The sequence below is a fragment of the Hibiscus syriacus genome, unplaced genomic scaffold, assembly GCF_006381635.1.
Source record: "Hibiscus syriacus cultivar Baekdansim isolate YM2019G1 unplaced genomic scaffold, ASM638163v2 tig00112350_pilon, whole genome shotgun sequence".
In the NCBI taxonomy this organism is placed as follows: Eukaryota; Viridiplantae; Streptophyta; class Magnoliopsida; order Malvales; family Malvaceae; genus Hibiscus; species Hibiscus syriacus.
This window is the reverse complement of record NW_024063311.1, coordinates 326,128-340,994: the sequence shown is the minus strand read 5'-3', so window position 1 is coordinate 340,994 and position 14,867 is coordinate 326,128. Positions and strand designations below refer to the sequence as shown.

At 37.7% G+C, this 14,867-nt stretch overlaps 4 protein-coding genes across 4 annotated transcripts; 2 read left to right on the top strand and 2 right to left on the bottom strand.

Annotated features, from left to right (window-relative positions):
- Nucleotides 1–30: 30 nt before the first annotated feature.
- LOC120178476 (putative E3 ubiquitin-protein ligase LIN-1) lies at nt 31–2,774 on the bottom strand (the record flags this gene model as incomplete). Its single annotated transcript, XM_039184308.1, has 11 exons — nt 31–305; nt 404–529; nt 605–751; nt 835–945; nt 1,030–1,152; nt 1,229–1,360; nt 1,485–1,604; nt 1,778–1,899; nt 1,983–2,277; nt 2,374–2,616; nt 2,736–2,774. Coding segments are annotated over 11 exons (1,593 nt in total), but the record flags the coding sequence as incomplete, so codon positions are not given.
- A 6-nt stretch (nt 2,775–2,780) lies between these two features.
- Nucleotides 2,781–4,494, top strand: LOC120178475 (protein unc-13 homolog). Its single transcript, XM_039184307.1, has 4 exons — nt 2,781–2,986; nt 3,069–3,255; nt 3,343–4,280; nt 4,360–4,494. Exons 1-4 carry the CDS (start codon nt 2,813–2,815, stop codon nt 4,492–4,494), a joined length of 1,434 nt encoding a protein of 477 aa, XP_039040238.1. The 5' UTR covers nt 2,781–2,812.
- A 660-nt stretch (nt 4,495–5,154) lies between these two features.
- LOC120178494 (cyanate hydratase-like) lies at nt 5,155–7,241 on the top strand. The gene is made up of 4 exons (XM_039184322.1): nt 5,155–5,471; nt 5,554–5,625; nt 6,284–6,392; nt 7,004–7,241. Exons 1-4 carry the CDS (start codon nt 5,197–5,199, stop codon nt 7,040–7,042), a joined length of 495 nt encoding a protein of 164 aa, XP_039040253.1. The 5' UTR covers nt 5,155–5,196; the 3' UTR covers nt 7,043–7,241.
- Nucleotides 7,242–7,482: 241 nt separating this feature from the next.
- On the bottom strand, nt 7,483–11,803 carry LOC120178474 (glycine-rich cell wall structural protein-like). The gene is made up of 6 exons (XM_039184306.1): nt 11,341–11,803; nt 11,122–11,250; nt 7,954–8,024; nt 7,875–7,905; nt 7,752–7,844; nt 7,483–7,691 (listed from the first exon to the last, which is right to left on the bottom strand). Exons 1-6 carry the CDS (start codon nt 11,786–11,788, stop codon nt 7,483–7,485), a joined length of 981 nt encoding a protein of 326 aa, XP_039040237.1. The 5' UTR covers nt 11,789–11,803.
- Nucleotides 11,804–14,867: the final 3,064 nt, after the last annotated feature.

The window sequence follows — 14,867 nt, the reverse complement described above, 5'->3', positions numbered from 1 at the left end:
AAAATTCTAGGTACATATATATATATATTAGAATAAAAAACATAAAATTATTATATCTATAATGAAATTATTTGATCTCAACATGTGAATGTGATATACAACAAACTATACACAAAAGACATTCTTTTTCTATGTATATTATTATATAATAAGCTTTTTCATGTCTCAATTCATAGAGGGATCCATGCCTTGATGAACCCAGACTCTGTCCCACATAGAACGAAATCGTTTGCAGTGATGAGGCTCGTTATTCTGCCGCCTGCTGATATTCTCCCCACTTTCTGTTGTGTTCCTCTCAACCATATCTGCTCGAAAACGATACCCGGACTCGAGTTTAAGTGTCGGATATCTTAGATTTAAAAAAGAAACAAGATGGTATATTTTGAGGATCGTATTTGGTTACCTGAAGGCTGTTAGCTGATGAGCTGCAGTTTAAGTATATGAAGTCCTCCACTACTTCCACTGCTAATATATTTGTTCTTTTCTCTGGTTTCAATGACATTTGTGGCTCTGAATTTCTTCTCCATTCCTGAAAACCATAGCCATTACTTTTTATTTTCATTGTAACATGTTTTTCCACACGTGAAAGTGTTTTGATTTTTACCCTGAAGGTAGAACCTTCAACTGTTGAACTTGCACAGTAAAGCCAGTCTCTGTACATGGTGATTGAATTGATGGGCTTGCTTTGCATTCTCCATTTCTTTACAGGTGCTTTGATCTCTCTCTGATGGTTACTTGTTATAGAAATCTCCTGGAAAGAGTCATTCATCACGTATGTAACAAGGGTTTTCGATAAAATCTCGAGTTGAATTCAAGGGTTTGTTTTTATCGAACCTGAATGCTCGAATCGGCACAGCCTGCGTAGATTCTTCCTTGAACCATCTTCATGCACTTTACACATTTGGTTTTGCAGATACTGTTGACTGTTCTTGATGAATCAAAAACCTGAAAGATCTTAAAATAGTTCATATATATATATATATATATGTATATAAGTTTGATTATCTTATTGAATGTGTCATTTGTTACCTTAAGATGGTGGCCTTGAGTGATCATAAATATCATTTGACCATATGTCTCTAACTTTTGAACCGATTCTTTTGTTGCTATAACTTCGATGCACTCCAATTTGTTTTGGACCATTTGCCACACCTGAATCCGAGTTAGATTCAACACTCGTACCCGAGTCCGATACATAGGAAACAAGAACAACGAGACTTTCACTTACTCTAATGGTCTTATCGGTTGATCCACTTAGAAGGGTCTCTCCTGGTTCAAAGAGTGAAAAGCATGTCACTGCGTCCTTGTGCTCCTTCACGTCCCATACAAGCACGGCTGATTGCCTTCTGATGTCCCATACCTGTTCAATCAACCGAGTTTTGCAGATTCATTAGTTTTCGTTGTGTCTTCCTAGTCGGTGGGATTAAGCCGCCGAAAAGGCCACTAATATGACAAGGGAAATTCGTTTAGGGACAAGGTCATACCTTAATTGAACCATCAGAGTATCCACTGAAAAGCATTCCCCTGTAGTAGATCAGGGCATTTACAGCTCCACTGTATTTGTGACTTGCCTCGACGATTTGCGTATGAACGCAAGAGATACGCTGTTCTTGTCATTGAAACAACAAGCTAAAGAGTTAGATGTTACTTGATACATTGGATACATATCGATATGATGCGGAGGAGACGTCTGAATATCGACCATTACAATATTACTTCTGTTAATAGTCTCATTTCACTGCATATTAGGCCTTAAGACTTCCTCAAGAACACTAACCGACTTATTAGGCAGGTAGAAGTCAGCAACTCTATGTAGTTCATCTGCCATCCAGGTCACATTTGAAAATCTCCGAAGCGACTCCCGTACACCCTCCGAGAAATGAATCAGTTTCTTCATACCTGCATATTGGTAGAAGGACATTACCTTGATCGGAATCGTGTGATTGTCGGAAGAGTACACATATTGATTGTAAGGGCATTACCTTTTCCAGAAGCATAGTTATAGATGCATAGGCATGCTAGAAGTCTTTCTTCAAGGTCCATTCCTGGATGCAAAAATTTATCAACTTCACCAAGTAAGATCTCACAAGCTGAATATCTAAGGCTGTTCGAACTTTTGGAAATTTCACAACCAAGCCATGCTATGATCACGAGGGACTCTCGAGCAACCATCTTTATCTGGCTCTTCAGTCCCTTTTGTAAAGCGACGAATGCTGGTTTACCGAACTCAATGATGCTTCTTGCAATCTTGCTGCACCATGAATCAGTTCCTGAATCCTGCAAATTTAAATTCCATCTTCAAATTTGAACATCATTTGACATCTAAATCTAACAGCTATAAGATAAACTGCATTTTCCTTTTATGCATCTTACCAGCAGGCTCGGATCCAACCAATCACAGTTTCGTATCATGTTCCGATGATTCAAAGACGTTAAACCGGCCTTTTTCACCAGCCATGCTACTGTGTATGATTCCCCTGTCCAAGAATAAGTTCCGCCAATATTTGACAGAATGAATGCCGACAATAGCTGCAAAGTGCTTTCTTCAGATGCTATCGACTGAAAGAGAACCTGCATCGCTTCCTCTCGGAACACACTTTTACCAGTTGAGTTTTCCTGCAGTGAGGTCACTTATCGGTACATGATCTTCGTTTATTTATCCGAAAATGTACGCTATCGAACTTTGTATGTGTTAACAAACATACTAAAAACATCAGCTATGTCAATGACTTTACCAGTGTGTCTAATTGAATCAATAAATTTGCAGCCAGAATTCGGGGTAATTGAACGAGCTTCGAAACTCGAAAAGGTCATGGTTCAAATGGTGGTCGAAGATTTCGAAGAGTGTGTCAACGGAGGCAAAGTGATTATCAAGGAAATGATTCCATATGAAGTTGATACAGTCACATTAAGGCTTTTGGGACTATGGATAAATGAAAGACTAAACAAAGGGAGAAAGCTGGTTCATAATGCAAAGAAAACTGAAGTACATCAATTGATTCTCCTCTTCATTCCCTTTGAAATAATCTATGGTTGAGTTTACTAAGTGGTTGCATTTTATGTTGCAGACATGGAGTCCGATTTCCAAATCCGACCGGTATGCGTATTCGGCCGCCGAGCTAATGAACTTGACTAAGGAAACTGTGAACGAGTTCTTTCAAATTCCAGTTGGAATTACAGAGGATTTGATTCTTGATCTAGCTGAAGGACTAGAGCAGGTCATTCAAGAATATGTTACCTTCCTAGCATCATGCGGTGAGTACCATGTTTCATTCACCAAGTTCGGGTTATCGTATCTCAGTTACGGTCGAATTCTCATCGTTTCGTATATTTCTTTTCCAGGTTCGAAGCAGAATTATCTTCCTACACTTCCTCCATTAACCAGATGCAACAAAGATTCAATGTTGTCCAGGCTTTGGAAAAGGGCTAGTCCTTGTGGTGTTCGAGACGAAGAGATGCACCAAACTATGGCAATGCAATGCCAAAATCCTTCCCCATCGACGAGCCTCGGAACGCAATGCCTCTACATCCGCCTTAATACGTTGAACTATCTAATCTCCCACATTCACGCCCTTGATAAAACTCTCGCCCTTTCGCCAAGAGTCTTAACACGAAACCGCAATCAACAACAATACGCTACTCCGTTTTCCTACTTTGAACGTGCCAACGGATCCATTCAAGCCGCTTGCGATCACGTTTCGGAAACAGCCGCTTACCGCCTCATCTTCCTCGATACGAACCTAGTATTTTATGAGTCTCTTTACATTGGCGGTGTAGCCAGTTCAAGAATTCGACCCGTGATAAGAATTCTAAAGCAGAACCTCATGCTGCTCACCAATATCCTCACAAACCAAACTCAAGCATTGGCAATAAAAGAAATCACGAAAGCATCGTTCGAAGCGTTCCTCATGGTGTTGCTAGCAGGAGTGCCATCGAGAAACTTCAATCGGTCCGATTACGAGATGATCGAGGAGGATTTCCAGAGCCTGAAAAGGATATTCTATACTTTTGGAGAAGGATCGTTATCCAAAAACGTCGTCCAACAGGAAGCAGAGAAAGCCAAAGGGGTGATATCATTGATGGGACAAACCACAGAACAATTAATAGAAGATTTCAGCATTGTCACGTGTGACACCAATGGAATAGGCTTCACTGGCATAGGCCAAAAGCTACCAATGCCACCAAAGACGGGAAGCTGGAACCGATCCGATCCGAACACGATACTAAGAGTGTTGTGCCATCGGAATGACCGAATGGCGAACCATTTCTTAAAGAAATCGGTTCAATTGACGAAAAGAAGCTTGTGAAACAAGCATAGGAAGAACATGCTATATATAAAACTGGAAATCTGAAAAACAGGTTTGTGTTGATAATATTGGTGTTTTTTTCATTGAATTGATTGTTGTATTAGGATTTGTGTTGAAGATGCTGCTGGAGTTGGAGGCAGGGGATGGGATTGGGGTTTCAGAGAGCAAGTGTACCATGATGATATGAAAGTTATTTTAAGAGGAGTGATTTGTTAAATTCTTAAATGGTAGCTTTGTTTGATTTTTTAAGCTAAAATTTTTGTTTGGTCCCTCCGTTATACTATGAATTTCGAATTTAATCCTTATACTCTAAATCTCTAATAATCTTTAGGGTAAACTACATTATACGCCACTAAACTTTTACTTCTATATAGAAATGACGTTAAACTACAAACTGATACAATTGTGTCACAATTCATGGTATTGTTTGAAATTATACAATCGAATGACATGAGATGATAATTTGATGGTGATTAGAATATAGAGTTTTAGATGAAGTTTCATCAATTTAAGTGTTTTTTTCGAAAATTAAATTTAAAGAGGAAAAAAAAGTAAAATGTGAATAATTTGGTACTGATTTTATCTTAAATGATGATTAGTTGCTGATAACAATTTATCGCCAACAACGTCCAAAAAATTCAATCCCTAAAATTGAAACATTTAAATGTTAAAAAATGATCATTTAAAATTAGAGAATTTATAACATCACGTAACTGTTTGAAAAGTTTAATGACTATTTTATAATATTTAAAATTTAGGTGATGAAAAATATATTTTAGAAGAGTTTAGTGACATTTAGTACACTTTACCTATAGTTAAAAGATAATGCACCCTGCATCATCTTTGACTACCAAAGCCATCGAACACAGAAGAAAAGAGGAGAAAAACAATGGAAGGCAGCCAAAGCAAAGCCAACATCATCGGCCGCCTGCAAATCATAAAGCAAAATTCAGGAAAAAGCTACAATCAAATAGCAGAAGAAACCGGCTTAACTAACGTCTACGTGGCTCAACTCCTCAAACGCCAGGCTCAGCTCAAGCCGGAAACCGCGCCTAAGCTAAGGGCAGCCTTGCCGGACTTGCCCCAGGAGCTTCTCCATGAGATGATGAAACCACCATTGCGGTCCTATGATCCTAACCTTATCCAAGAACCCACTGTTTACAGGTCCTCCTCCTTACGTAATTCATGTTAAATTGTCGAAGAAGATTAGTTTTTTGAAATACCCAATTTTTTTTTGTTCTTGCAGGCTGAATGAGGCGGTGATGCATTTTGGTGAGAGCATAAAGGAGATTATTAATGAAGAATTTGGTGATGGGATGTAAGTTTTTTCAGTGGTTTATTTTGGGCATTTTTTTGCTGACATTCTGATTCATTTCTTCGTGCTGTTTGGGAGTAGAAAGGAAATAGTTAGCATCGGGAACTTAATTGGAATTCAGAAATAAAAACTGGGTGTTTTTATTGGAATTTACATGATGCATTTCTATGTTATGCGAATTCGGGTTCGAGTGTCGTATGTGTATGTATCCAACAAGGGAGTATTCTGGTTCGAGTGTCGGATGTGTATGTATCCGACAAGGGCGTATTCAGGTTCGAGTGTGGGATGTGTATGTATCCGACATGGTCGTATTCAATATTCGTATTCGGAAGTTCTTTTATGTATTTGGAAGATTCTTGGACATAGTACTAAATTGCGGTTGCGGCTGCCGTCACAGTTGCGGGTGTTGCGGACGTTACGGTGTGATTCCCCCCTAAAAATTACTATGTTTTATGTTGCGGATGCGGTGACCTTGAAAAACGTTACGATACGACCGTTACATTGCGTTGCGGCTGCAATTTAATACCATGTTCTTGGAGTATCATATCCTCATAATGTCCGGATAAGCCTCAAACATGGGTTTCAAAAATTGGTGCTTTAGGAGAAAATGGTGTCAATTTTCATATGTCCATTAACTGATTCATCTTTGTGTTTTGTTTAGCATGTCGGCTATAGATTTCTACTGCTCTGTCGACAAAGTTTCAGGCGTGGACGGGAGAGAACGTGTTGTCGTTACGTTCGATGGGAAGTACTTACCATACTCTGAGCAGGTTTGTCGCCCTTCTGTTTTCTTTAATCCATGAACTGAACTTACTGAACTCCTGAATCCCAATTGTATCTTGTTGAAATGAAATACTCCTTTGGTTTGAAGGGTCTTGAAGCAACAGCTAGTGTTGATTGTGGATATAGTATTCTACTTTGGATTTTATTGTTTATCCTGATTGATTCCCGAGTTCAAATACAATCTGGAAAAGTTTTCGATTACCTTTACCGATCTTCTAGTTTATGTTGTTTAATCAGCCCGTTACCGTTTAACCATGCTAGAACAATGAAAACTTCCATCCTAATAGATAAAAAAAACATGCACTTGCCGCTGGTATAGGGATGAACCCTACATTACTTGGACTCGAATGTGGGCTGTTGGACAATCCTTCAAGGTCATATCTCCGTATTCATGTATGAAAACTTGCCAGATATGGGTTTTTTCCTAGAAAAACATAGAATCGGATTAACATAGATGAAACTACACTGGAACTGAGTTTGTTCCATTCTTGGTGGAAATTTGCAGGGATTCTCCCAGTCTGAGTTTAACTTGTCTGATCCATAACCTTGATAAATTGAACTAACAACTCACTCGCTCACAATTCCTTTCTAATGGCAGAAATCCGAGCATATGGCTTCAAGATTAAAGCAGCAATGAAGCTGATGAACAGTTTAACGATGGTGTGATGTGGAACATGGAGATTCTTGTTGAATGGTAAACCAATAAACCTTTGTATGTATACTCGTATACTACGTTATTCGAACTATTTTGTAATCATGCCCATCACATATTGCGGTATGTATTCGACATTAATCTCGAAGTCCGAATAAAAAATATTATCATTGGTGGTATTGAATCCCTCATTTTGATCACAACATTTAGTTATTAACCTAATTGGTAACAAAAAGGTTTTGCATAATACATTTACAGCAGACGTAATTGAAATGGTAATAATAGAAAAAAAATTTAACTTTAACGTAGAGTACATATAGTATTTTGGTATGTTTTGTAAACTTTTAATTGATTTAATCATTCAAATAGTGTTCTCATTTTGGATTGGTAGGGGCAATTGCATCCATGCAAAATGAGCTTGTAGTTTAGTGCTGTCCTCCAATTCCACTATCGCCACCCGCTACTCCACCAATTCCACTACCACCACCAGATCCACCTCCACCTCCTGCACCCCCACCAAATCCACTACCACCACCGGCGCCACCTACTCCTCTAGCACCACCTCTAATACCACCACTGAGTCCAACACCTTTCCTAATCCCACCTCCAATGCCACCACCCTTTCCGATTCCACCTCTTAGCCCACCTTCTTTTCCAAATCCACCTCCAATCTCACATCCTTTTCCGATTCCACCACCAAGGCCTCCACCCTTACCGATGCCACCGCCATGTCCACCACCATTGCCAATTCCTCCACCTTTTCCAATGCCACTACCATGTCCACCACCTATTCCAATTCCACCACCATGTTCACCACCCTTGCCAATTCCTCCACCAAGTCCACCACCCTTGCCAATTCCTCCCCCAAGTCCACCGCCCTTGCCAATTCCTCCAACAAGGCCACCACCCTTGCCAATTCCTCCACCAAGTCCACCACCCTTGCCAATTCCTCCACCATGTCCACCACCTTTTCCTATTCCCCCACCAAGGCCTCCACCTTTTTCTATTCCCCCACCAAGGCCTCCACCCTTACCAATCCCCCCACCAAATCCCCTCCTTTTCCAACTCCAACACCAATCCCACGGCCACCACCAAACCCTCCACCAGCTCCAACGCCACCACCAAACCCTCTACCAGCTCCAACGCCACCTCCAAGCCCTCCACCACCACCACCACCTCCTCCAAAACCACCTCCTGCACCACCCCCACCTCCGGCACCAAACCCACCTCCCTTAGTTAAAGTACTTATCATCTTCATTCTTCCCCTCACTCGCCACATCTCTAGCAACCACGTTACAACAAGCAAAAAAACAAGACAACTCTCTTAGTAAAGCTCACCATCTTAGTTACTCCAGCTACGTTCATGAGAACCACAGTATGAAAGTGCTTTTATAGGCCAATGGGGTCACATTAAATCATCTCAACAACTAACTGCTACCCACATGTATTGCCCAAAAAATAATGTTAGCTACCATTATCAAGTACCAAATCAGCTCACGGGGTTAGGTTTTCTTCGCTCATCATGAGATCAACCCTTGATTTGTTTCACGTACTAGTAAAACCACTCCCATAACCATAGACTCACGGATGAGGGTCCGCAAGCGGTCGTCCCTTTGAAAATTTTAATTTCTTATATAATCTATGTATTTTTTATATTGACATTCAAATTCTAAATATATTGTATGTCAACCTCTTAAACTAATTCGTATCATGAACTAATTGAATTAAATTCAAGATAAAACTTTTGTTTATAGGTCAACTATGCGCGTACAGACTGGTATACTTTAATGACTACAAGTAGGCTCTTGCCGAGCATTAATAAACGAAAGGAAGGTGACAATCTTGCAGGTTGATTGGTTCTTGGTGATAATATGTAGTTAATAGTCCCGTCAACCCTCTCTTTATATGTAAGTCGAGATTACATCCAACACTTATACATATAGGGTAAAACAAGCCAATGACCCACCGAAGTCCTACGTTTGAGGGGGGAACAGTTGTATCTATCAATCCGTATATTTTTTTTATAGTCTAAGATGATTACAAAGTAATTTCTATTAAAAAAATTTAACTTATAACAACACGCACACATAATCTACATACACAACTGTTTGAACCCTTATTTCATGCAATAAGATAAATATGGAAACCTTTATTTCATGCAACAAGTTGATTTTTTTATTGGTTGCGACTATAAATAACATTATAGGAAGGATTTTGAAATAGTTTTTCTTTAAATGTATTCATACGAGTAGAGTTCGGATGCAAGATACATCTTATATTTGAATCATCATATTATAAGTTACTAGCTAAATGGTATTACGAGTCAACTCAATACTGATTTAATTGTGATAAAGTAAAACATTTTTTTATCAAATGATTATATATATTATTATAACGATATTTCTGTCTTTAAATATTTTTATTCAATCTTTAAAAAATATGAAAAGCATTACTTAATAAATTAAATGTCCAATAAGGATTGAACACGCAATTGAATGGAAATTATTATACATCTTTAAATATAAGATCTTAACGTGAAACATTTTCTTTCACTTACAGTATAACATAATCCAATATAAGTTAAATTCTATGTTCTTATTCGATTAATATGTGCATGCATAAGTGATAAGTCAACTTCATCCAATCCGATTAGGGAAAAATATTCGATTCAAACTCGACGTGTTTCAATCTAACACTATAGGATCATTAAAAAAATAAGTTCGAGTTTAAGGTGAACAATACCCGACACAAAAATAATAGTATAGTTGACATTTATATATTTATGGTCAATGGTTGTAGTACTCCTCTATCTATATTTTCCTAATTAAGTTCCTATTTTATCTAATAAAAAATTATATATATTTATTTTTATTCGTGTTGAATGTGAAATTTTATTTTAAAAGTTGAATCGAATATTAGACCAAATAAAATTTTCCTAAACTTAAATCAAATCGAAGATAATACTCGATTACTAAAAATTTAATTTAACCCAACCGATGACCATACTTGCATCCAACCCTTTGAAATTAGGGAAATGAAAATGATAGATATTATTTTTCAGAAAAACAAAAGCCAAAAGTACACATATATAGTTGTTGAAAGGGTATGCATCATTGATCATGATAGAGTACAATTCTATTCAATTGAGATTGATATATATATATATATATACATACATAATTTTAAATTTTAAATAATTTCATATAATCTTTTTATATTTTATCGTTAAATCGATAAAAATAATATAATTTAAAGGTAAATGAAGATTTAAGCATAATAAAATACATATTTATCTGAAAAATTAAAATAGAAATTGTACAAGTATAAAAATCAGAAACCCCAAGCCTTTGGTTTTACCAAACCTCATAATTGAATAAAAATTATTATTATTGATGGTATTGAATCCCCATTTTAATCACAACATATATGTATTGACCTAATTGGTAACAAAAAGGTTTTGCACAATACATTGACATCGGATATAATTAAAATGGTATTAATAAAAATAAAAGTATCTTAATTTAACCATTCAATCTCATTTCGGATTGATCCAGGCAGTTTAATCCATGCATATGTGGAACGTGAGCTTGTTGTTCAGTGGAGTCCTCCAATTCCACCTCCACCGCCTGCTCCTCCACCAAAACCACCTCCACCTCCTGCACCCCCACCAAATCCACCTCCACCTCCTGCACCCCCACCAAATCCACCTCCACCTCCTGCACCCCCACCAAATCCGCCTCCAAAACCACCACCGGCACCGCCTCCACCTCCAGCACCCCCTCCAAATCCACCACCACCACCGACACCACCTCCGCCTCCTGCACCACCTCCAAATCCACCACCCCCACCTGCACCACCTCCAAGTCCACCACCAGCTCCGCCTCCAACACCACCACCTTTTCCGATCCCACCTCCAATGCCACCACCCTTCCCAATTCCTCCACCAAGTCCACCACCCTTTTCAATTCCACCTCCTAGCCCACCTCCTTTTCCTGTTCCACCACCAAGGCCTCCGCCCTTACCGATGCCACCACCAAGGCCCCCACCTTTTCCAATGCCACCACCAAGGCCTCCTCCCTTCCCAATGCCACCGCCATGTCCACCACCAAGGCCTCCACCCTTGCCAATTCCACCACCTAGTCCCCCACCCTTACCAATGCCGCCACCAAGTCCACCACCTTTTCCTATACCCCCTCCAAGGCCTCCACCCTTGCCAATTCCACCACCAAGTCCCCCACCCTTACCAATGCCACCACCAAGGCCTCCACCCTTGCCAACTCCGCCACCAACCCCCCCGCCCTTTCCAATGCCACCACCCAGTCCACCACCTTTTCCTATACCACCTCCAAGGCCTCCTCCCTTTCCAATGCCACCACCAACTCCGCCACCTTTTCTTATTCCCCCACCAAGGCCTCCACCCTTACCAAACCCACCACCAGCTCCGCCGCCACCTCCAAACCCTCCACCAGCACCAACACCTCCTCCAAAACCACCTCCTGCACCAGCACCACCTCCAAGACCTCCACCTCCACCAAAACCACCCCCACCTCCAGCGCCAAACCCACCTCCCTTAGTCAGAAAGTACTTCCCATCCTCATTCTTCTCCGCATTCACCACATCTCTAGCAACCACGTTCACCACAAACACATTAAAACAAAGCAAAGAAAACAAGACAACTCTCTTAGTAAAGCTCACCATTGTTGTCACTCCAGCTACGTTCATGAGAACCATGGTATCACAAAGTTCTTTTATAGGCCAATGGGGTCGCATTAAATCGTCTCAACAACTAACTGCCACTCACATTTAATGCCTAAATAATAATGTTAGCTACTATTATCAAGAATCAAACCAGCTAAGGGGTTAGTTTTTCTTCGCTCATCATGAGATCAACCCTTGCTTTGTTATTTAAGTTGGAGATAAAAGTTTGTTTCTTAGTCAAACTATGAGCACACAGACTGGTATACACTACGACCTTTGATCTGTACCCTTCCCCAAAAATGACTAAAAGTAGAGAAATTAAATCTCAAACATTCTTTAGAAACATAATATTTAATTATTGATTATTCTAATCATACAATGAAAAGATCTCCCAACCTGTTATATTCACGAATCACGACACATTCATGATCATAAAGTAAGGCAAAATTAGATCCAAAACTTGTATATTTATGGTAAAAGTAGCTGATGGCCCATTGAAGTCCTACGTTTGAAGGACCAAAAAAGCTGTCACGTTATACCTATGAGTCCTTATATTCTTTTACTCCAAACCATAAGTATTTATTACATCAATGCAATAAGGATAAAATTACATTTTTTTCATTTAACTAAAATTTTAATAAGAATTAAATTGAATGACTAAATTTTAAAGGATTAAAATTGTGATTTTCAGAAAATCAAAAGCCAAAAAGTACACACATATATAGCTGTTGAGAGGGGCATGCATTATTGATCATGTCCATGTGCTTGGTAGATAGGGTATTTATTGTTATTGCCAAATTAAATTGATTAGGGTTTATTATTTTATAACTTTTTTTTTCAAAGATATGAATATCTCAGATAAAAATCTCATCCATGATAGATTATATGAATGAGTGGAAGACGCTGGTCCCTTCAAAAATTTTAAAATTTTGTATATTTTAATTTTTTTATTAATAATATATTTTCGTTCTTGAAGTTTTATAAGACTATTCATTCTAAAGTTGTGTAACTATATATACATCCTTGATTTAATCTGAAAATGAACTTTTAATAATTTAAATTATAATATTTACTAATTTAAATATTTTAATAATAATAATACCAATTGAAATAATGTTAAGCATATTAAAACGAAAAATTATTAATGGTTTGCATGATAGTGAAGCCATTTGTATATGACTTTTGTGTAATTTAATGTCCAAAGGCCACCACGTGAGTATAGTATTGGGCCATGCTACAATGTCGGCTCGGCGTCGGTGTTGGACTTGGATTTCACCGCCACCGATGTGGCAGGGCAGCTGAGGGTTGTCACCATTTTAATGAAACATATTGGATCCTAAATCCCACACTATATTTATTATATTAAAATTAGACATATAAAATTCAATTTAACTTACTTAAAAAAAATGCTTTTTTAGATTTTCATTTATTTAAATTAAACTAATTGAATAATCGAATATTAAAATTATATCATTTTTATCTTTGATTAAATAATTTAATTATTTTTTGACTTTATACGTAGTGAATTGCATCATATGTTCCCAAACTATAACCTTCATTCTAAATTGGTCTTTAAATTTTTTAATATTTCAATTTCACCCCCAAACTATGAATCCCATTCTAAATTAGTCCTTAAACTTTTGAACATTCTAATTTCATCCTTAAACTATGACCCTCTTTCTATATTAGTCCCCAAACTTTTGAATATTTCAATTACATCCCCAAATTCATCCAAATATGTAATTAGTTTTAACCATAATTTAACTTAATTTTTATTTTTTCAAACATATAATAATATAAATTGGCCTAACGATTTTATTAACAAGAGTGTTATTAGTATATACACTACAGCAAAACTTTACATTTGCGGCGTTTTTTACCTATAGCGGCGTTTTTAAGCGCTGCAAAAAACATCTGCGGCGCTATGACAAACGCCGCAAAAAGCGCCGCTGAAAATAGCGTCGCTAAAGTTCGCGGCGTTTGGTAACAAAAAAACGCCGCAATAGGTAACGATATATAGCGGCGTTTGTCCAACAAACGCCGCAATAGGTGTTGAGATTTAGCGGCGTTTTTTCCACAAACACCGCAAAAGATCTGGTATATAGCGGCGTTTTTTTATAACAAACGCCGTAAAAGGTCATATCTATAGCGGCGTTTTAAGATACAAACGCCGCTAATTACCTCTCTATAGCTAAAAGAAATTGATTTTGCAAATTAAAACTAATTTGTCAAATGTTGTTTTCTACTTTTTTATTACCCAAATTTAACCTGTAGCATTTTCCAATAAACTTGACATCCATAACAACAAACTTAAAATCCATAACAAGAAAAATGAAATCCATAATAATAAATCAAAGTTTACATTAACGTAAAATATAATGTAGTTCAACATTATTAACTATAATAAACAATAATATCTAAGATATTTTGCTTCTAATCTTACACATTCTTCAAAATTCTTCGTCACAATGAGGCGCTTAAATTCAAAGAGATAAATCCAGTTTATATGGGAAAACAATGATGCAGAGCTAGTATCGTTCTGTCATTTCTTGCACAGATATTTTGCTTCATGAGGTCTTACTCCAATTGGCATGCCACTTGAAAAGGCCCCATCTATGGCAATGCAAACCCGATCTCTAGTTTCATATCCAAATAAATCATCAGTTTAGATGAAAATCCATTATATCTTACGTTAAAAAAGTTAACAACACATTTCTGCATGGTCAGTCCCAACAGTCAACAACTCTATGGCATGGGCAACCATCATGATGATAAGCAAAATATAGAGATAGATCTTAATAATTGTGCAGAAACATCCAAGCTTGAATTTCATGATAACTTCTAACAGCTTATCGGACCAAACATATTTTAAATCAATAGCACCCAGAAAAAGGCTCTAAAATTGCATTCCTAACAAACAGAAAGATATAAAGATGGAAATATGACAGCTTACCAAGGACAAAATCCTTTCAAGCATTCTGCTAAAACAACCTGAGAACAGACAAAAGCACAATCTAACTTAAAGATAAGGAAGCAAAAAGAGAATTTAACGGATATTGTAAATTAATATTTTATCCCTATTTGTCACCTCAGTATTTTCCCCAAGAATTTC